This window comes from Mastigoproctus giganteus, chromosome 9, assembly GCF_048544385.1.
Source record: "Mastigoproctus giganteus isolate SK-2022 chromosome 9, ASM4854438v1, whole genome shotgun sequence".
In the NCBI taxonomy this organism is placed as follows: Eukaryota; Metazoa; Arthropoda; class Arachnida; order Uropygi; family Thelyphonidae; genus Mastigoproctus; species Mastigoproctus giganteus.
The window spans coordinates 35,045,030-35,067,136 of record NC_143583.1 but is presented as its reverse complement, the minus strand read 5'-3'; the positions used below and the strand labels follow the sequence as shown (position 1 = coordinate 35,067,136).

Here is a 22,107-nt window from a genome sequence, read left to right as displayed (position 1 = left end):
TGTGGTACTACACTTAAGGTGGTAGAAAATGAAAAAGACCTGGGAGTAATTGTGCAGTCAGATATGAAGTTTTCTGAGCAATGCAGACAGGCTGCCAGGGAAGGTCATGGGGTTTTGTCAATGATATATAGGAATTTTGCTAGCAGGGAAAAGGAGGTGATTATCCCTCTGTATAAGACAATGGTCAGGCCACACCTTGAGTACTGCGTACAGGTCTGGAGGCCTCATTTTAGGAAGGACGTAGATTTACTTGAGCGTGTACAGAGAAGGGCAACAAGATTGGTGAGGGGAATGAAGGGATCCTCTTACCAAGAGAGGCTTAAGTTCTGCAAATTGCAGTGGCTGGAGACTAGGCACCTGCGCGGTGATCTGATTGAGGTATATAAGGCCTTGAATGGGTTGAGCATGCTGAATTCTGATGGGATCCTTCCACTTGTTCAGATTACTAACCTAAGGGGGCATAAATTCGAATTAAGAAAAGACAGATGTAGAATAGATGTGCGGAAATTTTCCTTTAGCCATCGGGTGGTTAATTGCTGGAACAAACTTCCATCTGTCGTTGTGGAAGCTGACAGGTTAAATACATTTAAGGAGGAACTGGCCAGGCATTTGGAGGGAATGGTGTGATTTTTTTTTTTTTTTTGGCTGATTCTGCATAAAGGGCCTCCGTAGCCAAGTGGTCATGAGCGGGAGTGCAGTAACACACCCTCTTTGAGTAGATCGGGGTTCAAGCCCCTGACTGCCGAATACGGTCGATCTGCCAACCCGAACTGGACCAGCGTGGCAGATTATAGTCCATTTCCCTCAGCATGAATTGTTGAGGAGGTTTCCATCCTGCAGTGGGTTGATAATGGCTGCACTTTACTTTTTTACTTTAAGCTCATACACTTGCTTTCTAGCATCACATGCAAGAAAGCACTATTACTACTACTATTTGCTGTTTTCTGGATGAAAAACCCGAGATTCCAAGAGAAAAAAACCACACTACCCTCGCTCGCCTAAATCCGACTAACTCAGCCACGTCGTGAAAAATACCCGTAAAAGTTACTTGCATCATTGACGGGATCATTGACATCATCTTTCCTACCCCGTGTGATGAGGACGTTGATTATACCAACTGTACTACCCCATGCGGCTCACTTCCTGAACCCAAGCCCTGGAGGGTAGCACATTTGGAGAGAAATGCCATCTACCCCACAGGGACTCGAACCCAGGTCTTTCCCGGGTGGAAAGACCTGGGTTCGATGATGTGCGGAATTTTTTCACAACCTGGCTGAGTTAGTCGGTCTCAGACGAAGACAGCAGTTTTTTTCTCCCGTGCACTTCTACATTTTGTTCTATAAATAAAAAATAAACTATTATACGGTCAGAGATACTGTATAAAGATGCAGTGACCCAGTACAAATCTGTGTACTCCTTTTCTAGTTTATATTTGTTAATTTGAACGCATGAGTATAAGTTAAATTTAAGAGGCAATCAATTAAATAAAGCAATTAATTTTCTCTTCAGTTTTACTCTCGAGAATTATTCTCGAATATTTTTTTTTCGGGGGTTCTTTTGCCCACCATCTTCAAGCATAAGGCAGTCATTTTAAACATCTCCTTTAACAGGTAAGGTGGATAACTGTTGGACTACAAATTAGGATGTAACTCATAAACAAAGCGAGTTCAGGCAAATGTTTATATAAAGATTTTTCATTTCACAGTTCCTGAAAGTATAGCCCATTCAGGCAATCTGTACATCTGATGAACCACTCTCCGGTGGCCCGTCTTGTTCACCGATAGCAGTAATTATTGCACAGACCAATATACATATAAGAATCTTGTATTATGCAGACTATTATTCTTTATATTTGTGTCAAAACAACTAGAGCCATGAATTGGTAGCATATTGTTCTGTAAATAGTTTTATTCAGCAGCGACCCTAGATTATCTGCAAAAAGCACAAGCCGTACGATCTGCATTCCCCCCGCTCTCCAAAGGGTTGACACGTGGTTTTAGCTCGCAACTATTACATTTGGTGGTTTTGTATTCCATCTATCTTGTAAATTCCTCTGACCTGATGTAGCCGATTCCCGAAGTATAAACACAAAAAAATAAAAATCTCAGAAATGTATTACTGTAGCGACCTCGTTATACATGTATTTTTTTCCTTCTTAGCTACTTTTCATGAAGTTGAAACCCTGAGCAACCCTAACGCGTCTATATGGCCAGGCTACTACTGTCTCTATTCAATGATCGGTTGCCCTCGTGGGTAGCATAGTTGGTAGAATCGCTGTGCTCTCTACACAGAGTGGAAAAGATCAGAGGTCGAGTTCCGTCGATAACGTGAGGAATTTTGGATTATTAGAATATCTGACAGATGAAGTTGTTCTCCAACAACAGTTGGAGCGTGACTTCGTTTTACCCAAGTTTTTATGTTTTCCAAATGTGCACTGATATCAACTTGAAAAACAGCGTCGTATCACCTTAAGACTGGAATAACTATCTCTACTTTTCCATTACATCGGAGGAGATGAAGAAAGAGTAAAACAGAGCATCTGATATATTATTTTATTTAATTGTAAAATAAAAATATACATCAAAACAATGCTGGACGTCGGCGGGTTGAGTAAGGCACTGGTTGAATGTGCTGTCTGGTGTCAAACTGGACTAGTAATATCAGACTGTTCGAGAAGCCTTTGTGACTCTTCATCTTCACCTGATGCAGCATCTGTCCGAATAGCAGCACATGTCAGTTCTTCTCCCTGAGCATCGCTCCCCAGCTTTCGCTTGTTTTCGTACAGGCAGATGTATTCGATAGTTTCATAAACTGCTGTGCACAACAAGAAGATGCCAATGGCTACCAAAACCTTTAATAAAAAAAAAAAAAAAAATATATATATATATATATACACACACGTTTAATTGTAGATTGTTACCGATTATTGGTGTTTTTCATATAAGTATTAGTGTTCATACAAATTTGTAATCAAGTTATCCTAGTTTGGTTATCTTCATTCCATATGGCCTATACATTTTGAGTTAAGATAAAAAGTATAATGCTAAATGATAATGATTTTTCATAACATTTTACTAATGAAAACATTTTATCTGTAGCAAGATAATTATTAAATCTTAATTTCTGTATAAATTTATATCATAATACTAAATCTTAAAGACTGTACAAATTTATATAATAATATAACGTATTGCATTACACCACGTGGCCGTCAATCCCCTACTTCATCGGGGGCTTTGAGTGGATTGACAGCCCTTTTCGACGTAATGCCTCATACTTACTCGTTTCTGTCTGTACCTATACCAGTTTTGCTATTTTAGTTTATATTTTCAGGTTCATTTTCTTAAATTTTTTTTAATTTAAATATTATTAATTTCCTAATTTCTTCTATTTTTAGGTTAATTTTCTTAAATTTTTAATTAATACTTAATTTTTATTTATTTAAATATTACTAGTTTATTTTTTATCGATCTCTTCAGCAAACTGTGATAGGGTACACAAAGCCCAACGGGTAGTGTATTCTATATTGTAATACTACTACGTACTTACATAGTGTTGTACTCCGGTGGAGGCCGTTGAGTAAAAAGGGGGTTTTCCCGACTTCTATTTGTTTTTATGGGTAGCTATTATTACAGCGCAGTCGCACTAACTAATTACTTTGTGTGCTGATGGCGCATTGGTCTATGTCCCCGATTCTCATGCCAATGCATTCTATGGAGGTTTGTTGTTGGATGGATGAATTTTTAAACTTTATATAGGTTGTGTTAACATGTGGATTAAATCTTATTTACATGTGTATTTACATTATTTATTTTTTATTTTTATATGTGTGTTTTTATGCCTTACCTACGACGTATGAGGCATTACGTCGAAAAGGGCTGTCAATCCACTCAAAGCCCCCGATGAAGTAGGGGGCTTGACGGCCACGTGGTGTAATGCAATACGTTATATTATTATATAAATTTGTACAGTCTTTAAGATTTAGTATTATTATACAAATTTATACAGAAATTAAGATTTAATAATTACCTTGCTACAGATAAAATGTTTTCATTAGTAAAATGTTATGAAAAATCATTGTCATTTAGCATTATACTTTTTATCTTAACTCAAAATGTATAGGCCATATGGAATGAAGATAACCAAACTAGGATAACTTGATTACAAATTTGTATGAACACTAATACTTATATGAAAAACACCAATAATCGGTAACAATCTACAATTAAACGAATATATACTGGCGCGTATAATATACAATTGGCCTATGGCAAAAATACAATGGCATTAACGCAGCACAGAAGAACACGCAAATCTAAAAGAATACATACATCTAGACGTAATAACCACATTATATATATATATATATATAAACTGTAAATAACATCTGATTTAAGTTAGTTTTCAAAAAAAAAAATTTAATTCAACTGGTCAAATCGAAACTTTTGAATAAAATGAGGTAGTATTCCCTCAAAAACCCTTTTGATGTGTTACAAACTTTCTTATATCATGGTAAAAAAAAAAGTGATAAATTTGAAACAGTAGTAGGAAAAGTGCATGAGAGACATGTTGCAAACCAAGCCCATCGAACAGCCAAGATCCTTCTAAAATTATAGAGTCGTCTCCGTATATAGTTAATTTTACTACTTGTCGACATAAAAAAATAAGATGAAAGTTTCTCTTTTATAAGTGGTGATAAAATTACAGGGAGCGGATGGCAGCTTTTAAAGCTATGAAGTTTTACGGCAACTGAATAATGACGTCGTGGAACAATCTGTGGCCTTGTAAGCGTACTGAGATAGTCAAAGACGAGGCAGTTAAATTCGAAAGTAGTTACTCCCACATGGAGTCGTGTTCAGTCTGTTACTTTATGTCTATTTTAACGAAGCGTGCTTGGTGGCCGTGTGTCTGTGTGTGCTCTATCGTGCCTGCAAGATCGTACAAATGGACTAAGTAGTACCATCATTATCATAAATATCAGGTTGTGTAGCAAAACAGAGCCGCAAGCACGTTTCTGAGGATAAAGTATGGTTGGGGGAGGAAGGCCTGTCTTTCATCATCTTATAAGACTTAAGTGGCCTCTCTCTCATTTTTTTTTTTTTTTTTTTTTTTCTTAAACGAAGAATGATAACCCAAATATGACATCGCCCAACTCTTCTGACACTGCGCGTTTTAACTGTAAGGCTGTCATCACCGTTTCGCTTCAAAACTCATGAAGTTGCAGTAACTTCTTCATTACGTGAAGAAACGATGGTGATTTACACTTTGAATCAATGCGAAACACATTTTTGCCAGTAAAAATGGCTTTCAAATCAACTAAAAAAAAGTAGGTTATACGCCTCGGAGTAGCCTATGGTTAGGGGCACCTGCACATCAAAGAGGCATTATAGCCATAGTAGCTCATGCGCCATTAAACTCCCATAACAACAAAAGCATCAAAGAGTGGCCTTCGTGGGTAGAATAGTTCGTATAATCAACATCTTCCCCACACCGCGTGGAAAAGACCAGAGTTCGAAATTCCATCAACGATGTGAGCAATTTTTATGGACTTTTTTCACAATGTGGCTTAGTGACACATGAAGTTCTCTGGACAGCACACAGATGATATAAAGGAATTTTGACAGCAGGGATAAGGGGCATTTATTCCATTGTATAAGGCTATGGTTAAGCCACATCTTCAAACTTGTATGGTATATAAGTTTGAAGCCTCATTTCAGGAAGGATGTGGATCTGTTGGAACGTATGTGCAGAAAAGACCAACAAAAGGCTACTTACCAAGAGAGACCTCAGTTCTGCGAATTGCAGCTCTTTGAAAATATGCACCTGCGAGTAGACCTGATGGTTGGGATAGATGTGCAAAAATTTGCTTTCAGCCAGAGAGTAAATAATTGTTAAAATAAACTTCCATTTGGTGTTGCGAAGTGAATAGGTTGAATAAATTTAAGGATTAAACAAATTCTTTCAGATTTTTTGACTGATGCTGCATAAGTTTTCTTCCTTGCTTCACTTACCAAGTCATGCAACTAATGTAGTTTTCAGTCTTCTATATAAACTTTTTCTTTAACCAGTAAAAATGGATGCTGCGTAAAAAAGTTATGTACACTATACTGCCAAAAGTAATCGGATAAGTGCATGTTTCAGTAGCCTTTCATTGATACAATATTTAATAACGTGTTGCCGTTCTTTGGCCTTAATTACACACTGTATACTCGTCGATAGACTCCAAACCATTTTTCAAAGCGGTATTTTGGTCCATTCCTCCTTCAACACAGCAATCAATTCAGCAGCTGACTGCGAACGTGTTGGCCCGGTCTGAAAACGATGTTCCAGTTCATCTCAAAAGTGTTCAGTGGGAGTTAAGGTCATGAATCTCTTTGAATGTTCACATCTTCAAATCAAGTCACTAAAGGCTGTGCAATACAACAAGCAGTATTATAATGCCGAAACGAAGAACTCTCTCCATAGTGCTGTTACAATGTCATAGAGGGAGCAGAATTGTCCAGAATGTTAATACGTGGCATGGCACTGTTCGAGAAACGACGATCAATTATCCAACAAAAACAACCCGGGACCGAGACACCCTCGCCACACCTCACAGTTGGGACGACACACTCAGTAAATAAATTCGCCAAACGCAAAAACGTTCATAACATCAGAAAACCGTGTGCATTATGTATGATGATAAACTGCATTGTCAGGACGAAACAGAAAAAGGTCCTTCACCCAGTGGCGTAGCCAGGATAGGGTCAGAAGGACATTCTACCTCCTAACGCCGAAAATCTGGTATTGTGACGCTTTTTAGCATTAGGCGCCTTTTTTTGTGAATATATCTGCTGACAAAAAATCCTGGCTACGCCCATACTTCCCTCAAGACATCAGCATGTCTCAATAAAAGGTTATTTTAGACATGAAGGTGTCGGGTTACTTCTGGCAGTATAGTGTATCCAAGTGAGCAGCATGTAGCAAGTTAATGAATTTCTATATAAACTAAATCAGAAAGGCCCATATAACCAAGTAATGAATAGTTACTTGAAATTTTCTATGGGGGAGGGGAAAGAACCTTTCTTCTTTATTCACAGAACACCGAGCACATCGTACCTAAAAAAAGTTTGACATCAGTAGCATTTCTATATTATTCACTTGGTGTCATCTAAACCGGCACGACAGATGATGGATAGCTACAATTTCCGGCGAAAATCTGCAATAGAAAGGGTTAGATGAGAAAGTAAAGGTTATAAGAAACTTAAGAAAACTTCAGGCCATTTTGATAGAACTGGTTGAAGCCTGCTTTCAAGACTTTTTAATTGATTTTTTGGTTGACCTTAAGTTGTGTAATGTAATACAACAAAATTATGATGCATAAAACCATACCCCGCTACCTTTAGAGGTAAAAGTGCAACACGACAGAAGTGTAATACTTAATACTTTTATTTTTATGAACACTCCAAAAGTTCAGTATTTGTTTCAATAAAATTGCTTGTTCCTCATCACCATTAATGATCATTTATCTTCCGTAAATCTCTAGCGCAGATGTTTCTAACACTCTGATATGGGGGGGGGGGGGGAGTAAAGACTTGAAAAAGGTGATTATAGGCCTTGCTTGTTATAAATTTGCGTGATACATCCAGAATGTGAAATCTATATGTTACAAAAGCAAACTCATTTCGAAGTGCTTTATTTTATTAAAAAAAATCGTTAGTAATAAAATAAATATTAAATAACCTAGAAAAACGCACTTACATTTAGTCTCGGGTCTTTATATAATACATTTGTAGTGGAATAATAAAATCATCTCTCTTTACCCTAAATGTACCCAATAAACACAACATAGTCATATTTCTGTTGTTCAGACTCGAACACATTTGTCTACTCCAAGGACTTTGCAGATTCACCTAATGTTGTAGTTGAGTTTTAGGAGCATTAGTGACTAAGGTCATATAGTTCCGAGTATAATGTGTGCAAATGGTGTGTGTTTTGTGGTCGATTTTCTGTTTGCTGGACGAAATATCCGAGTTTCCGGGGTAAAAACCATGCTACCCTCGCCTGAGACCAACTAACTCAGCAACATGCATACATAAATGCTATTATTGTTGCAAATTACTCCCTAAAATATTTGTGTCTAACGTGTTTACTACTCCCTGTCATCTCGGGGAGAAGTATACACTTCTACTTTATGTTTTAAAAAAAATGCTTACATAAACCTTTTTCATTGTTTTCAGGTGCTGAATTGATCCTGAACGTGTGGTCCACGTGTTGCAAAATACTCTGTTGGTTTTATTGAATTCATCACTGAACTTTGCTTATCATGGCAACCGTTTATCCTTAAACTTTATTAAGATTTTTTTTTTTATAATCGGCCATTTTCACAATTAACCAATCAGGTTAGGTGGTTTGTTAATTTAATGCACCAAGTAATTACCTAAATGCGCGTGTGAGCTTCAAGGGCACCTCTTTAGTTCCTCCCTCTTTTTTTTTTTTTTTTTCTTTTTAAATATAACTGGGTGCATACCATTCAATTCAAGAGAGAATGGTATACATCCAGTTATACTACAAAAGGAGAATGTGATTCAAGAATCTATCAACCGCGGGGTATACGTACTTGAAAAGTACCGCGTTTGGCAAAACGACAGTAGGTGAGATTAAGATCCAACAGTAAATAGGGTGTCGGGAAAAAGGCCATAAACTTCGTTTTCGATTTATGTATGCTTGCTCATTCCCAGTGAAGTCTATCTTTTACCTTCTGTTCCAAATGTCCACTTTGTTTGTTCTTTTCGCACATTACTTCCAGGACTAATGCAACGTTTAGAGGACATAAATGTTAGTTTATAACAAACACCATAATTTAAAAGCGTTATGAAAACAAGACCAAAACACTTACTGAAAAATAAATGTTAGTCAAAAGCACAAAAATCTATAGGAGGTAATGACAGGTCTATGTGCAATGAATACTATATTTGTACTGGCAAGTTCGTCGTTGAGAGGGTAGAACACAGTATAGTAAAATCCTACTTCTCTGTGGGAAACAACAAATTACGTCCTTCTGCCCAACTTACTATACCACCCTTATGATCTACGGTGTCATGGGAAGGTGCAATTGGACTAAACCCCGACTCAAATTCGCGGTTGCGAGAGATTACTGTAGTTCCAATTATAGTTGCCCTCCCTCACGAGCTTTTCCCACAGATGCCGACTTGTTTTGTCCTTCCAATTCGAACGCACCTTTAAATGTAAACATCATTGCAAAGTACCAATTCAATCACATCACATCGTCTATTATCTATGATTTCACCTTTTTCTTTTAAGAGGCCTATTTAATTTACTCGCTATTTTTCCTTGTATTCATAAATGAGTAAAACTCTTTGTCCTTAGTTTTCTTTTTCAGAGATTTCGCATACTCAGCTTTCACCTATTCTATTCCATCAGTGGCTTTGTTAAAATATATTTACAGCTATCATTCAAAACGCTATATGCCCATTGTAACTGTCTCATGTCTTATTTTTCTTTTCTATCAAATGAGCCTTTGAGATCTTTTGTCTTTCATTCTGGGGAATATTCCGGTACTTTTGCACGGGAATATTAATTTCTGTGGATTCTAGGATAAATCCCTTATAAACACGTCTCATACTGCCTGGATCTCTGGTGAGAACCAGATCATGAATATTTGTGCTCCTTGTTTCCTCTCAATGCTGAAATAAATAAGAATCATCCAGTTAATCAAAAATCAAGTGATGATTGTTATTTATCTGATCTCTACATAGCATTCCAAGATGCAAATCAATAAGAAGTAAAATTACATTCATCCATAACAAGGCAATCACACTTGCTGGCCCATTCAAGATTGCCTAAACATTTTTATCATACTCTATGGCAGCGTTTGGCCATTAGCAAACTCCCATCATTATCAGCTTTCCTTTACCATTGGTCACCTAGCACCACACAGACACAGCTTCTATTCTCTTAGTCTTCATCATATTCCTATACACACTGTGTCTAGCCGTAATGAAAATTTTCGTATTATATCTAGGAGAGGAACCAATCTCGGTAGGCCTCCAATGTCCACGTTTGCTAACCTGATCAGAAACTCAAATGAGTTCATATTGTTCACAACGCTTCTGGTGTTACTATATAAATAGATTAGAATTTTATTACTTTTAATACCCTGATCAATCTGTCAGAGTTAGTGGTCATTCGGGTTACGTGTGCTACTACACTTTGGCGCTTGACCACGTAGTTAGTTCGGGATAACAATAGCCCTTTTGGTCCCCACCAAGGACTGATAGTTGGCACTTTGTTTGAAACTTGAACACGCCTAAAATGTAATGTGTGCCAATTTTGTTACTGAATAATACATCCGTGATTAGGATTAGCTTAAAACATTACCACTGCTTTTATCACATTTGAAATTTTGCTTCCGTAGCTATTTCAGCGCACATGCTCTTAACGAGGACAGGAAACTCATTACGAAGATAAGAAAGTGTTCTTAACAGTTCTCTCTCTCTCTCTCTCTCTTTCTTTTTTTTAATCTTAAAATGGCCACAATGCACTGTGGACTTTAATGTGGTGGAAATATCTTCGAAGACCTTTTGTAATTCTTCAGTTAGTTCGCTACATCACAAACAACAGCAAGCTAAGCGGGGTCAGATAAAACCTAACTGGCTTTTCTGTTGGTACTCAGCAACTGGAAGCTTTTCGTGCGGAAAACAGAAGAGGGATATCTCCATTAGCAAACAAGAAGTACTATCTGACAAGTATTCGGATTACGCTAGCTAGTAGAGCGACCAATCGGAATCAACTCGATTCTTTCAAGACGTCAAAGTGCGATGCGGACGATCAGCTGTTAATTAAGATTTATCTCTGGATGGGTAGCGATGCTATCACTACGAAAGAAAGTAATGCACGTGATCTGGGCATATTACGGAGCCAAAGACCAGGAAAAACTCTTAGATTTCCTAAAAGAAATTGTGCAGACGCCTAGGGCCACTCGCGCTAACTCAATGTTCTATTCGTTTCTTATTTCATTTAAAGACCTTAAAAGTACAGTAGTTTACAGGAACAAAATGTCCTATTTACAAAGATTAATTGAAAAATTCGTATTTTTAAAGCAAAAGATTGTTCGTAACTCCCCTTCCCCGACGTTTATTTCCTTTCACTTCAGAAGAACTGAAAGGAAATAAACTTTTATAAAATATTATATTAAAAATTAATAAAATATAAATAAAAGGGAATAGAGGATTTCATCACGACAAGAACAATTTTATTGACACAATCTGATCAAACACTGGCAATCAGAAGATTTAAAACAGTAATCTAACCAAGGAAAAGAAGAATAGTCATGTCAGAGGTCACCTCATTTAGGAGTATTGATAAAGGCGCAATATATATATATATATATATTTTTTTTTATCTGCCACCGTTTTAATATTATGTTATATTTAATTTTTAGCATTTTATATGACTTGTTTTTATTCTGGAAAGAAATTAATTTCGTGTTTACTTTTATGCAGGCAAGATTTTAAAATTAAAATAAAAATGGGAAGCAGGATGCTGACTGGAATCAAATAAACTGTACATGGCTTGTTAAAACTGCCTTATCGAACAATGCTATGCCAATCTGGATTATTACAAACCTTGAGCTCGTTGTAATAATGGCTACCTCTAAAATAATTTTATATAATAAAGGCATATTACAGAGTAGGCATTACATCAATGACATAAGTCAGGCTTTCACACACACACACACACACACACACACACACACACACACACACACACACACACACAGAATAAAGAGTATCGTGTACGCCACGAGAAAAGACTGTAAAGTCAAATCGGTGACGCCTCACGTTGTGCTCTTTATTTCACAAACGTCAAATGTCATGTTTCGGGTATTTTTTGTTTTTGTTTCCTTTTTCTTTTTATATATATATATAAAATCGTCAGTCCTTTCCCACCAATGCAGAACTAGTAAGCAAGGATGACGATCGAAATTGAAGTGGGTACCATACGCAAAGACTTAAATCGTGACTGTTAGCAAGCTTGTTTTCTTTTACGTGAGGAACGATGCATTGCCTAGAGAAAAATACAGACTAAGACAATACAAAGAAAGACACACAAGTAATGATACACAAAATGTAGGAAAAAACAAAAACAAGAAGGAAACGCTATTCGTATTTTCATCAACTCTGTTATAAATCAACAGGGATTACCCTTTATTTTAGATATAGGAAGCTTCTTTTCCAACTCTCCTAGTCCGACTCGCTAATAATTCTTGATAGTTGGACTAGGAGAGTTGGAAAAGAAGCTTCCTATATCTAAAATAAAGGAAATCCCTGTTGATTTATAATATAATAGAATATAGGAATTATCGAGCACTTAATAGCTCTCAATTATCAAATCAACTCTATTGTACTACTAATCGCATGCAACAACAATAATAATCATATGGACTGGACAGGTATTTGGAACGAACGGAGGGGTGAAATGGGAGAGGTTTTTTTTTTTTTTTTTTTTAGATGATGCTGCATAAGTTTGCTTTCTTGCATCATGTGCCTCTACTAATACTAATATCAGTTAAGTTTCTTTTCATAGCATTTACAAAGCTCTGATTAATTCACACTAAATCTAGTAACTGGCAACGTGGGACGAAACAAAGAAAATTTCGAAATCACTTAGGAATGAAATGTAATGAATACAGACGACACAGTATCTGATGAGATGGAGTACTGCTCACTTAAAATAAAATAATAATAAGTTTATCTAAAGCGAAACAACAACTATTCAACTACAACGAAAATTAAGCATCTCACAACATAAAGAGTAGTATTCTCGTTTCCACACCACATACCACGCACATACCTGAGTACATACACATACCTGAGCTTTCGCGTATATACACTCAGGGATTACTGAATTATGACTACCTACATAATACCGTGTTGAGCACCCCGGAGAATAGCAGCTATTCGCTTAGGCATTGAATCCACTAGATGTCTGATGTCCTTAGGGATCTGCAGCCATGTTGCCTGCAAGGCTTTCCACGTCGGAATACATGACGTCTGCGTGCCCATGTGCCTCACTTCCCGTTCCAAAACATCCCACAGCTGTTTATTTTTTTTTTTATGTGAACCCCAAACACGAGAGCTATTAGAATCTATAGTACTCAGTACCGTGCTTGGGTTGGAGGTTGAGAAGACCAAAAAAGACATTTGTTGACATTGGACTTGAACGTCTGTAGATTGTAATTTTCAGGAAATACGTATGAAGGAAGGTTGTTCCAGAACACGGCAGTTAAATGAATAAATGAGGAAGATGAAAAGTTGGTTACAGTAAATGGATGGTGGCTGGTGGCGGCACGTGTTCGGACTGTTTTGAAAGAGAGAGCGGGAATTATAGAAGCCAATTCTGAAGAACAGTGCCCATGGAAGTATCTGTAGAAGAGGCATGCAGCAGAAGCAGTACGTCTATGAGAAAGCGAGTGGAGAGACTCTGTTAGAGATGAATCATTAATTAACCTAACTGCCCTTTTCTGAATGGAATCAAGAAGCCTGAGAGAGGTTGTGGGGCACCACCGCAGTTTTGGGAACAATATTCCATGGCAGGGCGGTTTGCGATTTATACAGAGTGAGCAGCAGTTTGGAAGAAAAGTAACGCCGAAAGCGAAAGAGAAAACCAAGTTTTTTAGATACAGAGGAAGCAATATTTGTAATGTGCTTGTGTCAAGAGAGATTAGAAGTCAGGGTAATCCCCAAAAGAGATATATCATTTTGCCTAGAAATCGGAGTGTCACTAAAGATAAGCATAGGAGCACAAGAATCCTTTTTGCGAGATATAAGAGAAGACTGAGTTTTAGAAGGGTTGAAATCAACTAAGTTGTCTTTGCTCCACTGGAGAATTACCTGAAGATCGGCATTTAAGGAACTGGTAGCAGATTTTCGAGAAGTTGAAGCTGATTGAGCAGAACAAGGTTTCTCAAAATGGAAAGAGGAATGCAATGTGCTATCATCGGCAAAACTATGGATAGGATTTCCAGTTATGGAAGAAGGTCATTAATATACAAGAGGAAAAGAGTGGGGGAAAGAACTGAACCTTGGGGGACACCGGCATTAGTGGAGAACTTAGAAGACAGAGAGCCATCTACCATCACCCTCAGTGAGCGATCAGAGAGAAAACTGGATAGCCAATTACTAAAAACAGTTGGTAAACCATAGGATGGAAGCTTGTTTAGAAGACCTTTATGCCAAACACGATCGAAAGCCTTTGAGATGTCAAGAGCAACTACTTGTGTTTCACCAAACCTTTCCATTGAATTAGTCCATAAATGGGTAACATAAGCCAGAATATCACCAGTGGATTGACACTGACGGAATCCATACTGGCGATCTTGGAACAGACGGAAGGTTTCTAGGAAGTTTAAGAGTTGGCGGTTAATTGATTTCTCCATAACTTTACAAAGAGTAGAAGTAATTGCAATGGGATGATAATTGGATGGGAGGGATTTGTCACCCTTTTTAGGAACTGGCTGGATATGAGCAAATTTCCAAGCAGAAGGAAAAACACCTTTGGAATAAGAAAGTGAAAAAAGGCGGCAAAGAATAGGAGTAAGTTCAGGAGCACAGGTTTTGAGAACAAGTGGAGAAATACCATCGGGACCTAGAGCTTTCTTAGCATCAAGATTCGTCAAAATCCTTCTGACATCCTTTTGACGGAAGACCACAGGAGGCATTGAATGGAGCGTGTTGGGAATGGTGGGAGGTGTTTTACCAAGATCATTAATACATGAGCTGGAAGATAAATGGGATGCTAGCAGGTCAGCTTTATCCTTGGCTGAAGTGACAACAGAGCCATCTGGTTTGGACAGAGGTGGGAGCAGAGACGGGCAAAAGTTGAGACCAATACCTTTGGCAAGAGAGACCAGAATGCTCGGCTACCATTAGGGCAAGAAGCAAGTTTTCTACTCTTAGCCTGTTCAAACTCTAGTTTGGACTGATTAATAACTGCTTTACAATTGTTGCGAGCTTTGGTGTAGGGAGAAAATGAAACTGAAGAATTAGAAAAAAAAACAATTACAATATGCAACATTCTTCTCTTGAACAGCTTTAGCACATTTATTGGAAAACCAAGGTTTAGATAAAGGACGAGATTTTAAAGTGGAGTGTGGGATAAAGGATTCCATTCCTGCAAGAATAATTTCACTGACACGATCTGAGCAAACGTTGACATCAGAAGTTTTCAAACAGTAATCCGACCAAGGAAAAGAAGTCTCGCGGGTCATCCCATTTTGCATTCTTGTAATGCCAAACAACACGAGGTTGGGAACAGCCATGAGATAAAGGTTCCATTGGAGAAGAGACGATCACCAAGTTGTGATCTGAAGTGCCTAAAGGACCTCTCACTTGGACCGTGTACTTAGAAGGGTTGTTTGTGAGAAAAAGGTTAAGCGTATTGGCTGTATGATTATGATTGTCCGGTATTCTTGTAGGTAAATGAGCAATCTGTGCTAGGTCATTAGTAATTGCAAAAGCCTCAGCATCTCGACCTGCTGGGTCGTGTGATTAGATTACCGATTAGAAAACGGAAGCCAGCTGGAGTTGTGAACATTAAAATCACCAAGGAAAATTACTTCACTGTTAGGAGATTTGGACTGGAGAAAGTCAAGTTGCAAAGAGAGGAAGTCAAAGAGCTCCAAGTGATTTGATTTGATTTTGGTAGTTGTTGGCGCATCGGTTTCTGTGGCCATATTGCACCTCCCAAGGTTTTTTGCAGTACTTTGATCCAAGCCCGAGGCGGGAATCGAACCCGCGACCTTTGGGTTGCCGGGCAGGTACTTTACCCACTCGGCTAGCCCGGTCGGCCGAGCTCCAAGTGATTAGTGGAGTTGGGAGAATGGTATAGACAACAGATGAATTTGACACAATGAGGTGGAGAAATTTTAAACCAGAGAAGATTAAAGAGAGGAGATTCCAAATTGCCAAATCTCTGACAGGGAATATCAGAACGGACATAAGCACAAGTACCACCTTTGAGGCGAAAGGAATCATACAGCAAATAATTTGGGCATCTGAGATGAGCAGTAGTTGAATCAACCGATAACTGAGATTCTGTCAGAAAAAGTACATGGGGTTTGGCAGACTACAAGTGGAAATGGACATCGTTGAGATTAGAATTGAGACCACGTATATTTGTGAAATGAATTAGGAAGTACTTGGGAGGTTTAGATCTTTTCGCAGATAAGCTTGCTCTATTAGTTTGACAATTCATGGTGTATTCAACAGTAAGAAAAAGTGGGTGGGACATGCTGTATGAAGTAATGAATTCTTACCACATGTACGACATATCCAAATTTTTGGATATGGCGTACATGTGGTAAGAATATACCCAGATCCTTGACATAACGTGGCCTCGACAATGCTCCCCGCATATACATTAGTTGGACTCCATCTGGCAGAGTAGAGGTAGCAAGATTATACACTAGCTGATCCGGAAGCCTCCTAAAGAGTTACCAATAGGTTCGGTCCGGTTGTTTGTTTGTTTGTTATTTGGTTTTTAGGACCATTAGCAACTAAGGCCATATTGCTCCGGGATATGCGGTGGTCATTCCCTGACCTTTCCGCATCCTCCGTATTTGGTGGTGACGGGCTCGAACCCCCGGTTTAATCAAGAAGCGTGTGCTGTGCACTGCTGCTCCTTCCCACCTGGCTACGGAGGCGGTTCGGTCCGGTGTACTAACTAGCGGCCGGCCTGCGAACACCGTTTTAGAGCTGTACCCTCAAAATGTAAGGAATATTGGATCTCGCCACGACGTTCATCATAACCTCAAAAGTCATCAATCTTAATGGAAGAGATAGGGAAGGGTTGACCGGAACTTAGCTCTAGAGACTAAACATGGGTTCCACCACTTCAAGCCTCCAATAAGCAAAGTGGTGGTATTTCACCGGTTGAAGAGTCATCTACCCCCTAGTGATTTGGATTGAGACCAGGTGCCAATCAAGGTAGGTGATATCTTCACTCTGTTCCTCGAACCAATCCAAAGTACACACAAAAAAAAAACTTAACTTTTCTTATTGAATCAACAAGGCGATCAAAATAGTTCTGCCAAAAAAATTGGGTATTTTCCATCAAAGAATCACTTTCCTTTGATGTCCATGTCTCAAACTTTGCGAGGGCAGCTAGCAAAAAACTAAGATTTCTTAAAAGAATTAACCGAGACTTCAATAAATTAGGACTATTCGTATTTCTTTATAAAATTTATGTTGGGCCAGCCCTAGAATATGCCTCCCAGGTCTGGTCCCTCCATACATGCTATAAATTTTTTTTGGTAAACTGCACCCTCCATGCAGCTTACCAGACACAAGGCGCCTCCGTAGCCTGGTGGGCGGGAGCTGCAGTGAGTAGCACACGCTTCTTGATTAGACCGGGGTTCGAGCCGTGACCACCAAATACGGAGGAAGCAGAAAGGTCAGGGAATGACCACCGCATATCCCTGGAGCAATATGGCCTTAGTTGCTAATGCTCCTAAAAAAACAAATAACAAGCAAATGAAAATATTTGCTTTTAAACTGAAAATATCCAAAAAACAATGCAATATGGCTGTTTCAAAAGTAGATTAGAATACAATGAGAAATCTTACCAAGAGTGGTGTATACTCTTTGGACTTGAAACACTGGAAGAAAGAAGAGACAAAGCCGATACTCCTATTTAACCAGCTGGTAAATGGTACCATTAATTACCCTTACCTCGTCTCACAAATTAACTTCAACGCATCGAAAATAGCTTTAAGAAACCATCCACTTCTTAAACCATCCTATGCAAGAACAAATTATGGATATTACAACTACTACGGCAGGAAAGCAAGATCAATTAACAAAGCAAACTTGGAAATATTTGATACCCTTGGACAATTCAAGAGGCAACAGAAATCTCTAACCGCACCTGTTACCTGAGCCTTTAAATTGCTTTTTTTCTTCATTTAACCGGTATGTACTTTTTTTTTTCCGTTTTGTACCTGATGAAATTTGTATGCCAAGTCTCTGCTTTGGAGCTATGTAACTTTATTTTTGTTGCTGCATACTAAGGCATGTTTGTTTACTGTTTTCTAGCTGTTTGAATAAATAAATAAATTGTACACAGTGCGGGCCAACTTGGCATGGTACCCACTTGGAAGATCCCGTTTCCATTCGGGAAAAAAATGTAACATGGCAGGGTGCACATGGTCTCCTAACAGCTGGCGATAGACCTTACTAGTGAAACGTTGGTCCATACGCACCAGGGGGCCCTAGTTCTTGCTAGCAAAACGGGTTCCATATTAAGAAACCACCGCTACCTGCCAATGAAGCGAGGAACTTTTATGGACTACTTTCACTCAGTAGCTGAGTTATTAGTCAGCCGATTTTAAAAAATTAAGTTAATAAAGTTCTTATCTTTGCCCTCTATGTAGATACAGATTTCCGCGAGATGTAATAATGCTAGCGTCGTTTTCTCTCTCTCTCTCTATCATTAGTTGATCCTTTCAAAGTAGCCTGCAATGTCCAAAATTCCCTTATCGTTAATCATTTGAGGTAAAGTTCGGAACAGTGGCGAAAATTACCATACCGCGGTTAGGCTGGAAGAATAAAGGGTATGGTTATTAAAGATCAGGGGAGCAGAATTTACTATTTCACCACTGGGTCGGAAGTCGCCTCGTCCAATTCAACGGTTGGGACAGTGATAATTCAGATAGCCGTAAACTTGTTGGAAAAAAATGAGGTAGAGCTGCATCATGATGGAAATAAGTAAGCCGTTGCGTCAATAAAAGAACATAACATCCTCCAAAAGAGTCGGCAGCTCATTTTCCAAAAGAAAAATGAAGGTATGCCAGTCTTGTTTGAAAACTTAGTTGATATCTGTCATCAACCCATCAACAAAGCCGAAAACTGTTCAAAGATCTGAGAAGTAAATTACATATAACTAATATGACATGTGCGGTTAGGCAGATTCTGCAGTCACAACCAAATAATGGGAGATACGATCATTTCATCATGGCGGTAGCTCAATATGGGTCCGTAATTGGACTCATATTGATATTAACTTTTTTTTTTTTTTTTTTTTTTCCAAATCAACTACTCAAGGAATCAATCCCTGAAGTTAGGTAGATTCCTCCTGATATACCCTTATAAGCTGTATTACGGGATTTCATTATTCAACTTCGATGCCATTTTAACAGAGGACGTAACGTCATGCTTCGCTTTGAGGATTGTATCTCCTCTGTATATAGTATTTTAAATGAACAATTAACGAGTAAATTAATGAATAATTAATAAATAACTTATATAGTTAGATGAATTCAGAATTCCAGTTATAATATTCAAAATTCGAACCGAATTCCCCCTCACGAGTCAAGTAAAAAAATAGTTGAGAACTGCATTCTTCTAAACCACAGAAATCACCCCAGGGGCTCACATCTGGTGAGTATGGGCTTGGCACACCCAGAGTCCTGAGCTGGATATCATCATTCTTCTCTCTTTTTTTTTTTTTTTTGGCTGGTGCAGCATAAGCCTCAGGCTTCCTTGCACCATATGGCTAATAATAACTCTAAGCGATCAAATTTATAATCAACAATTTTTGTAGTATCCTACAAAATAATAATAATAAATTGTTTGCCGTTCGGAAACAGCATCCCATATATACTTGTATAAATATCGATCTTATGAAATAAAATTCCCGTGAACCAACACAAAAAAAATATAATAATAATAATAAATAAATAAAAAATAAGGAAAGATAGTGGCAGAGTACATGATGAATTCTATCCAACGGCGAACAAACAATACATAGAAATAATAAAAAAATAGCATTTATCAAAATATACTGCTTGCGTAAGAGAAGACTTCCTTATTAATTAAGTAAATAAAGAATGAGGCCATTATCAGTACTTGTCCCAGTTACCCGCTTCGCCCCATAGAAACTGGACTGTATACATAGAAATCTGTTAGCAGATGATAATACAAATTTGCTAATAATAATACAAATAAATGCCCGATATCATTTTCATCTTTTTGTTCTCCCCATGTAGTAATTGTACATGTAGTGCTGTTTTTGGAAATAAAAAAAAAAAAAAAAAAAAGGTTCCAGAGCATTTATTATTCGGCATTTTTCCCAGTTATTATTATAATTCGAAGGTTACTCCAAATGCGCCCGCTTGGACTATCATCCGCCATTTAAATCAGAACGATGATTCATCAGAACACGAAGTCAATTTGACTGTAACTTCACTTAAATTTGAAATCAATCTTTCGGTAGCATAGGTGCTAATGAAGGCCAACCACCAAGCGTTGTAATTTCTTTATAAATTGTATAATAAATCCTCTAACGAATATTTTTATTATTTAAATATTAAATACCATCAATAGATAGCGTATATTTTGTTATACTAGTGCCTGGCGTCCGTGAAATCAGTTAAGGAAAACAATTCCGAGGTGCCCCTTCACAAAAATAGCCCTGCTTATATATAAGTTTTTTCCCCATTATGGGAGAAACAAACTGATTTTTACTTATGGAATTCCACATCAGCATTGCTGAAATTGTGGTGTGCACTGGACTGTATACATTGATTTTTAAAAAAGGGGCTTATAGTAGCCATTTTGAAGCAAAATGGCAGATAAAGATGACATATAAGGGATATTTGATCAGAATCGAACTGTAAACACAAGCTTTTGCAGGTAGAGGGTGAAGCAGACTAACATGGAGCACACATTATTTCATAAACCACTTTCCTCTGCGAACGTAAGCTAAAAATAAACCGGTCGTTATGACGGTTAATAGCAGAGGGTGATTTAAGACTATAAGGTATAAGCCATTTTGCAAGTAATGAGGCCAGATAGTACTATATATATATATATACACTTTGCATACCAACAACAGGCCACAACGATAAATAAAGTACTTAAACTGGCAATAAAGCAAAGCTGACGAGCACAAAGCTTAACCTTTTCTCAGGGCCTTAACATCATCCTACTGAACTCAATTACTGCTAATTGCCAAATAACTTACTAAACCCCTGAGCACTGACGACCTACTTCAAAATTCATTTTCCCCAAGAACTCTACATATATAAATAAGTTAAAATTAATTCACATTATTCGATATTTCGTTAGCAAAGTGCTCTAATGGAAGTTATTTCATGATACTATTCATAAACGAATTTCCTAATAACAGACAAACAACAACCATACTGGAACACTTAACGCTTTCATTAGACAAAAGGTTATATATATATATATATATAGGCTTTTTGTTCAATATAAGAAATGCTGTTCTAGGTTTAGGCCCAAAGGGATGTCAGACGAACTAATCAGACTCATGGCAGAGAAGAAAAATGCATGGGATGCATACACTACCCTACCATTAATATCCGGACACCCCTCCATGGATGGGGAAACGGGTCCTATGCATTGGTGTATTCGGACCGGAACGACGTTCCTGTACTTTTTTTATAAATTTCATAATAGAAAATCATTAAATTTATACACTTAATATTATGAAACAATGGCATAATCAAAATAGAGGGAGAAATATCTATTTTACCCATTGCTACTAAAAATATATATTAATAGTAATCTTTAAAATTAATAGATGTCTTCAAAAATTTATTTAAAAACAAAAATATAAATTTAATTTATAAAATAAAAATATAAATATAAGGAGCACAAATCCTGGGCTGTAGAGCAGTGTAAAACAGTCCTATGCACTAGGGTTTGCAAACCAGTTAAATCGGTTTTCATATTGAGTTGTTAAAACCGAAACCGAGCTTCTAAAAGCGGATTCGAATATTTTCTTAGTTAGCCCTTGAATATAGTTTTTTGTTATGCACATTTTCTTTTGTTTGTTCGTTTGTCTGGATCGTTCAACTGCTTTATGTTTTAAACATGTTTTTTATTTCATTTTATTTTATGTTTAGTTACGAATCTCATGGGCAAGTGACCCAAATCTAGGAGGGATACCTTTTATCTTCCCACCTGTATCATGGCACGATGCAGGTGTACTCATTTACGACTGAGTGAGTTGGAGCGATAGCGTAAAAGAAAATGCTCAACATTTCTCCGTTCCATCTATCTTGTTCGCCAGGCAAGTTAT

The 22,107-nt window shown here is 37.7% G+C and overlaps 1 protein-coding gene across 1 annotated transcript in view; it reads right to left on the bottom strand.

Annotated features, from left to right (window-relative positions):
* Positions 1-2,603: 2,603 nt before the first annotated feature.
* LOC150080142 (proprotein convertase subtilisin/kexin type 7-like) overlaps positions 2,604-22,107 on the bottom strand; it is a 214,815-nt gene continuing 195,311 nt past the window's right edge. The window contains exon 22 of the mRNA XM_090380627.1: positions 2,604-2,851. Coding sequence (XP_090236753.1) covers positions 2,642-2,851 — 210 coding nt within the window. The 3' untranslated portion in view covers positions 2,604-2,641. The remainder of the gene's footprint in view (positions 2,852-22,107) is intronic.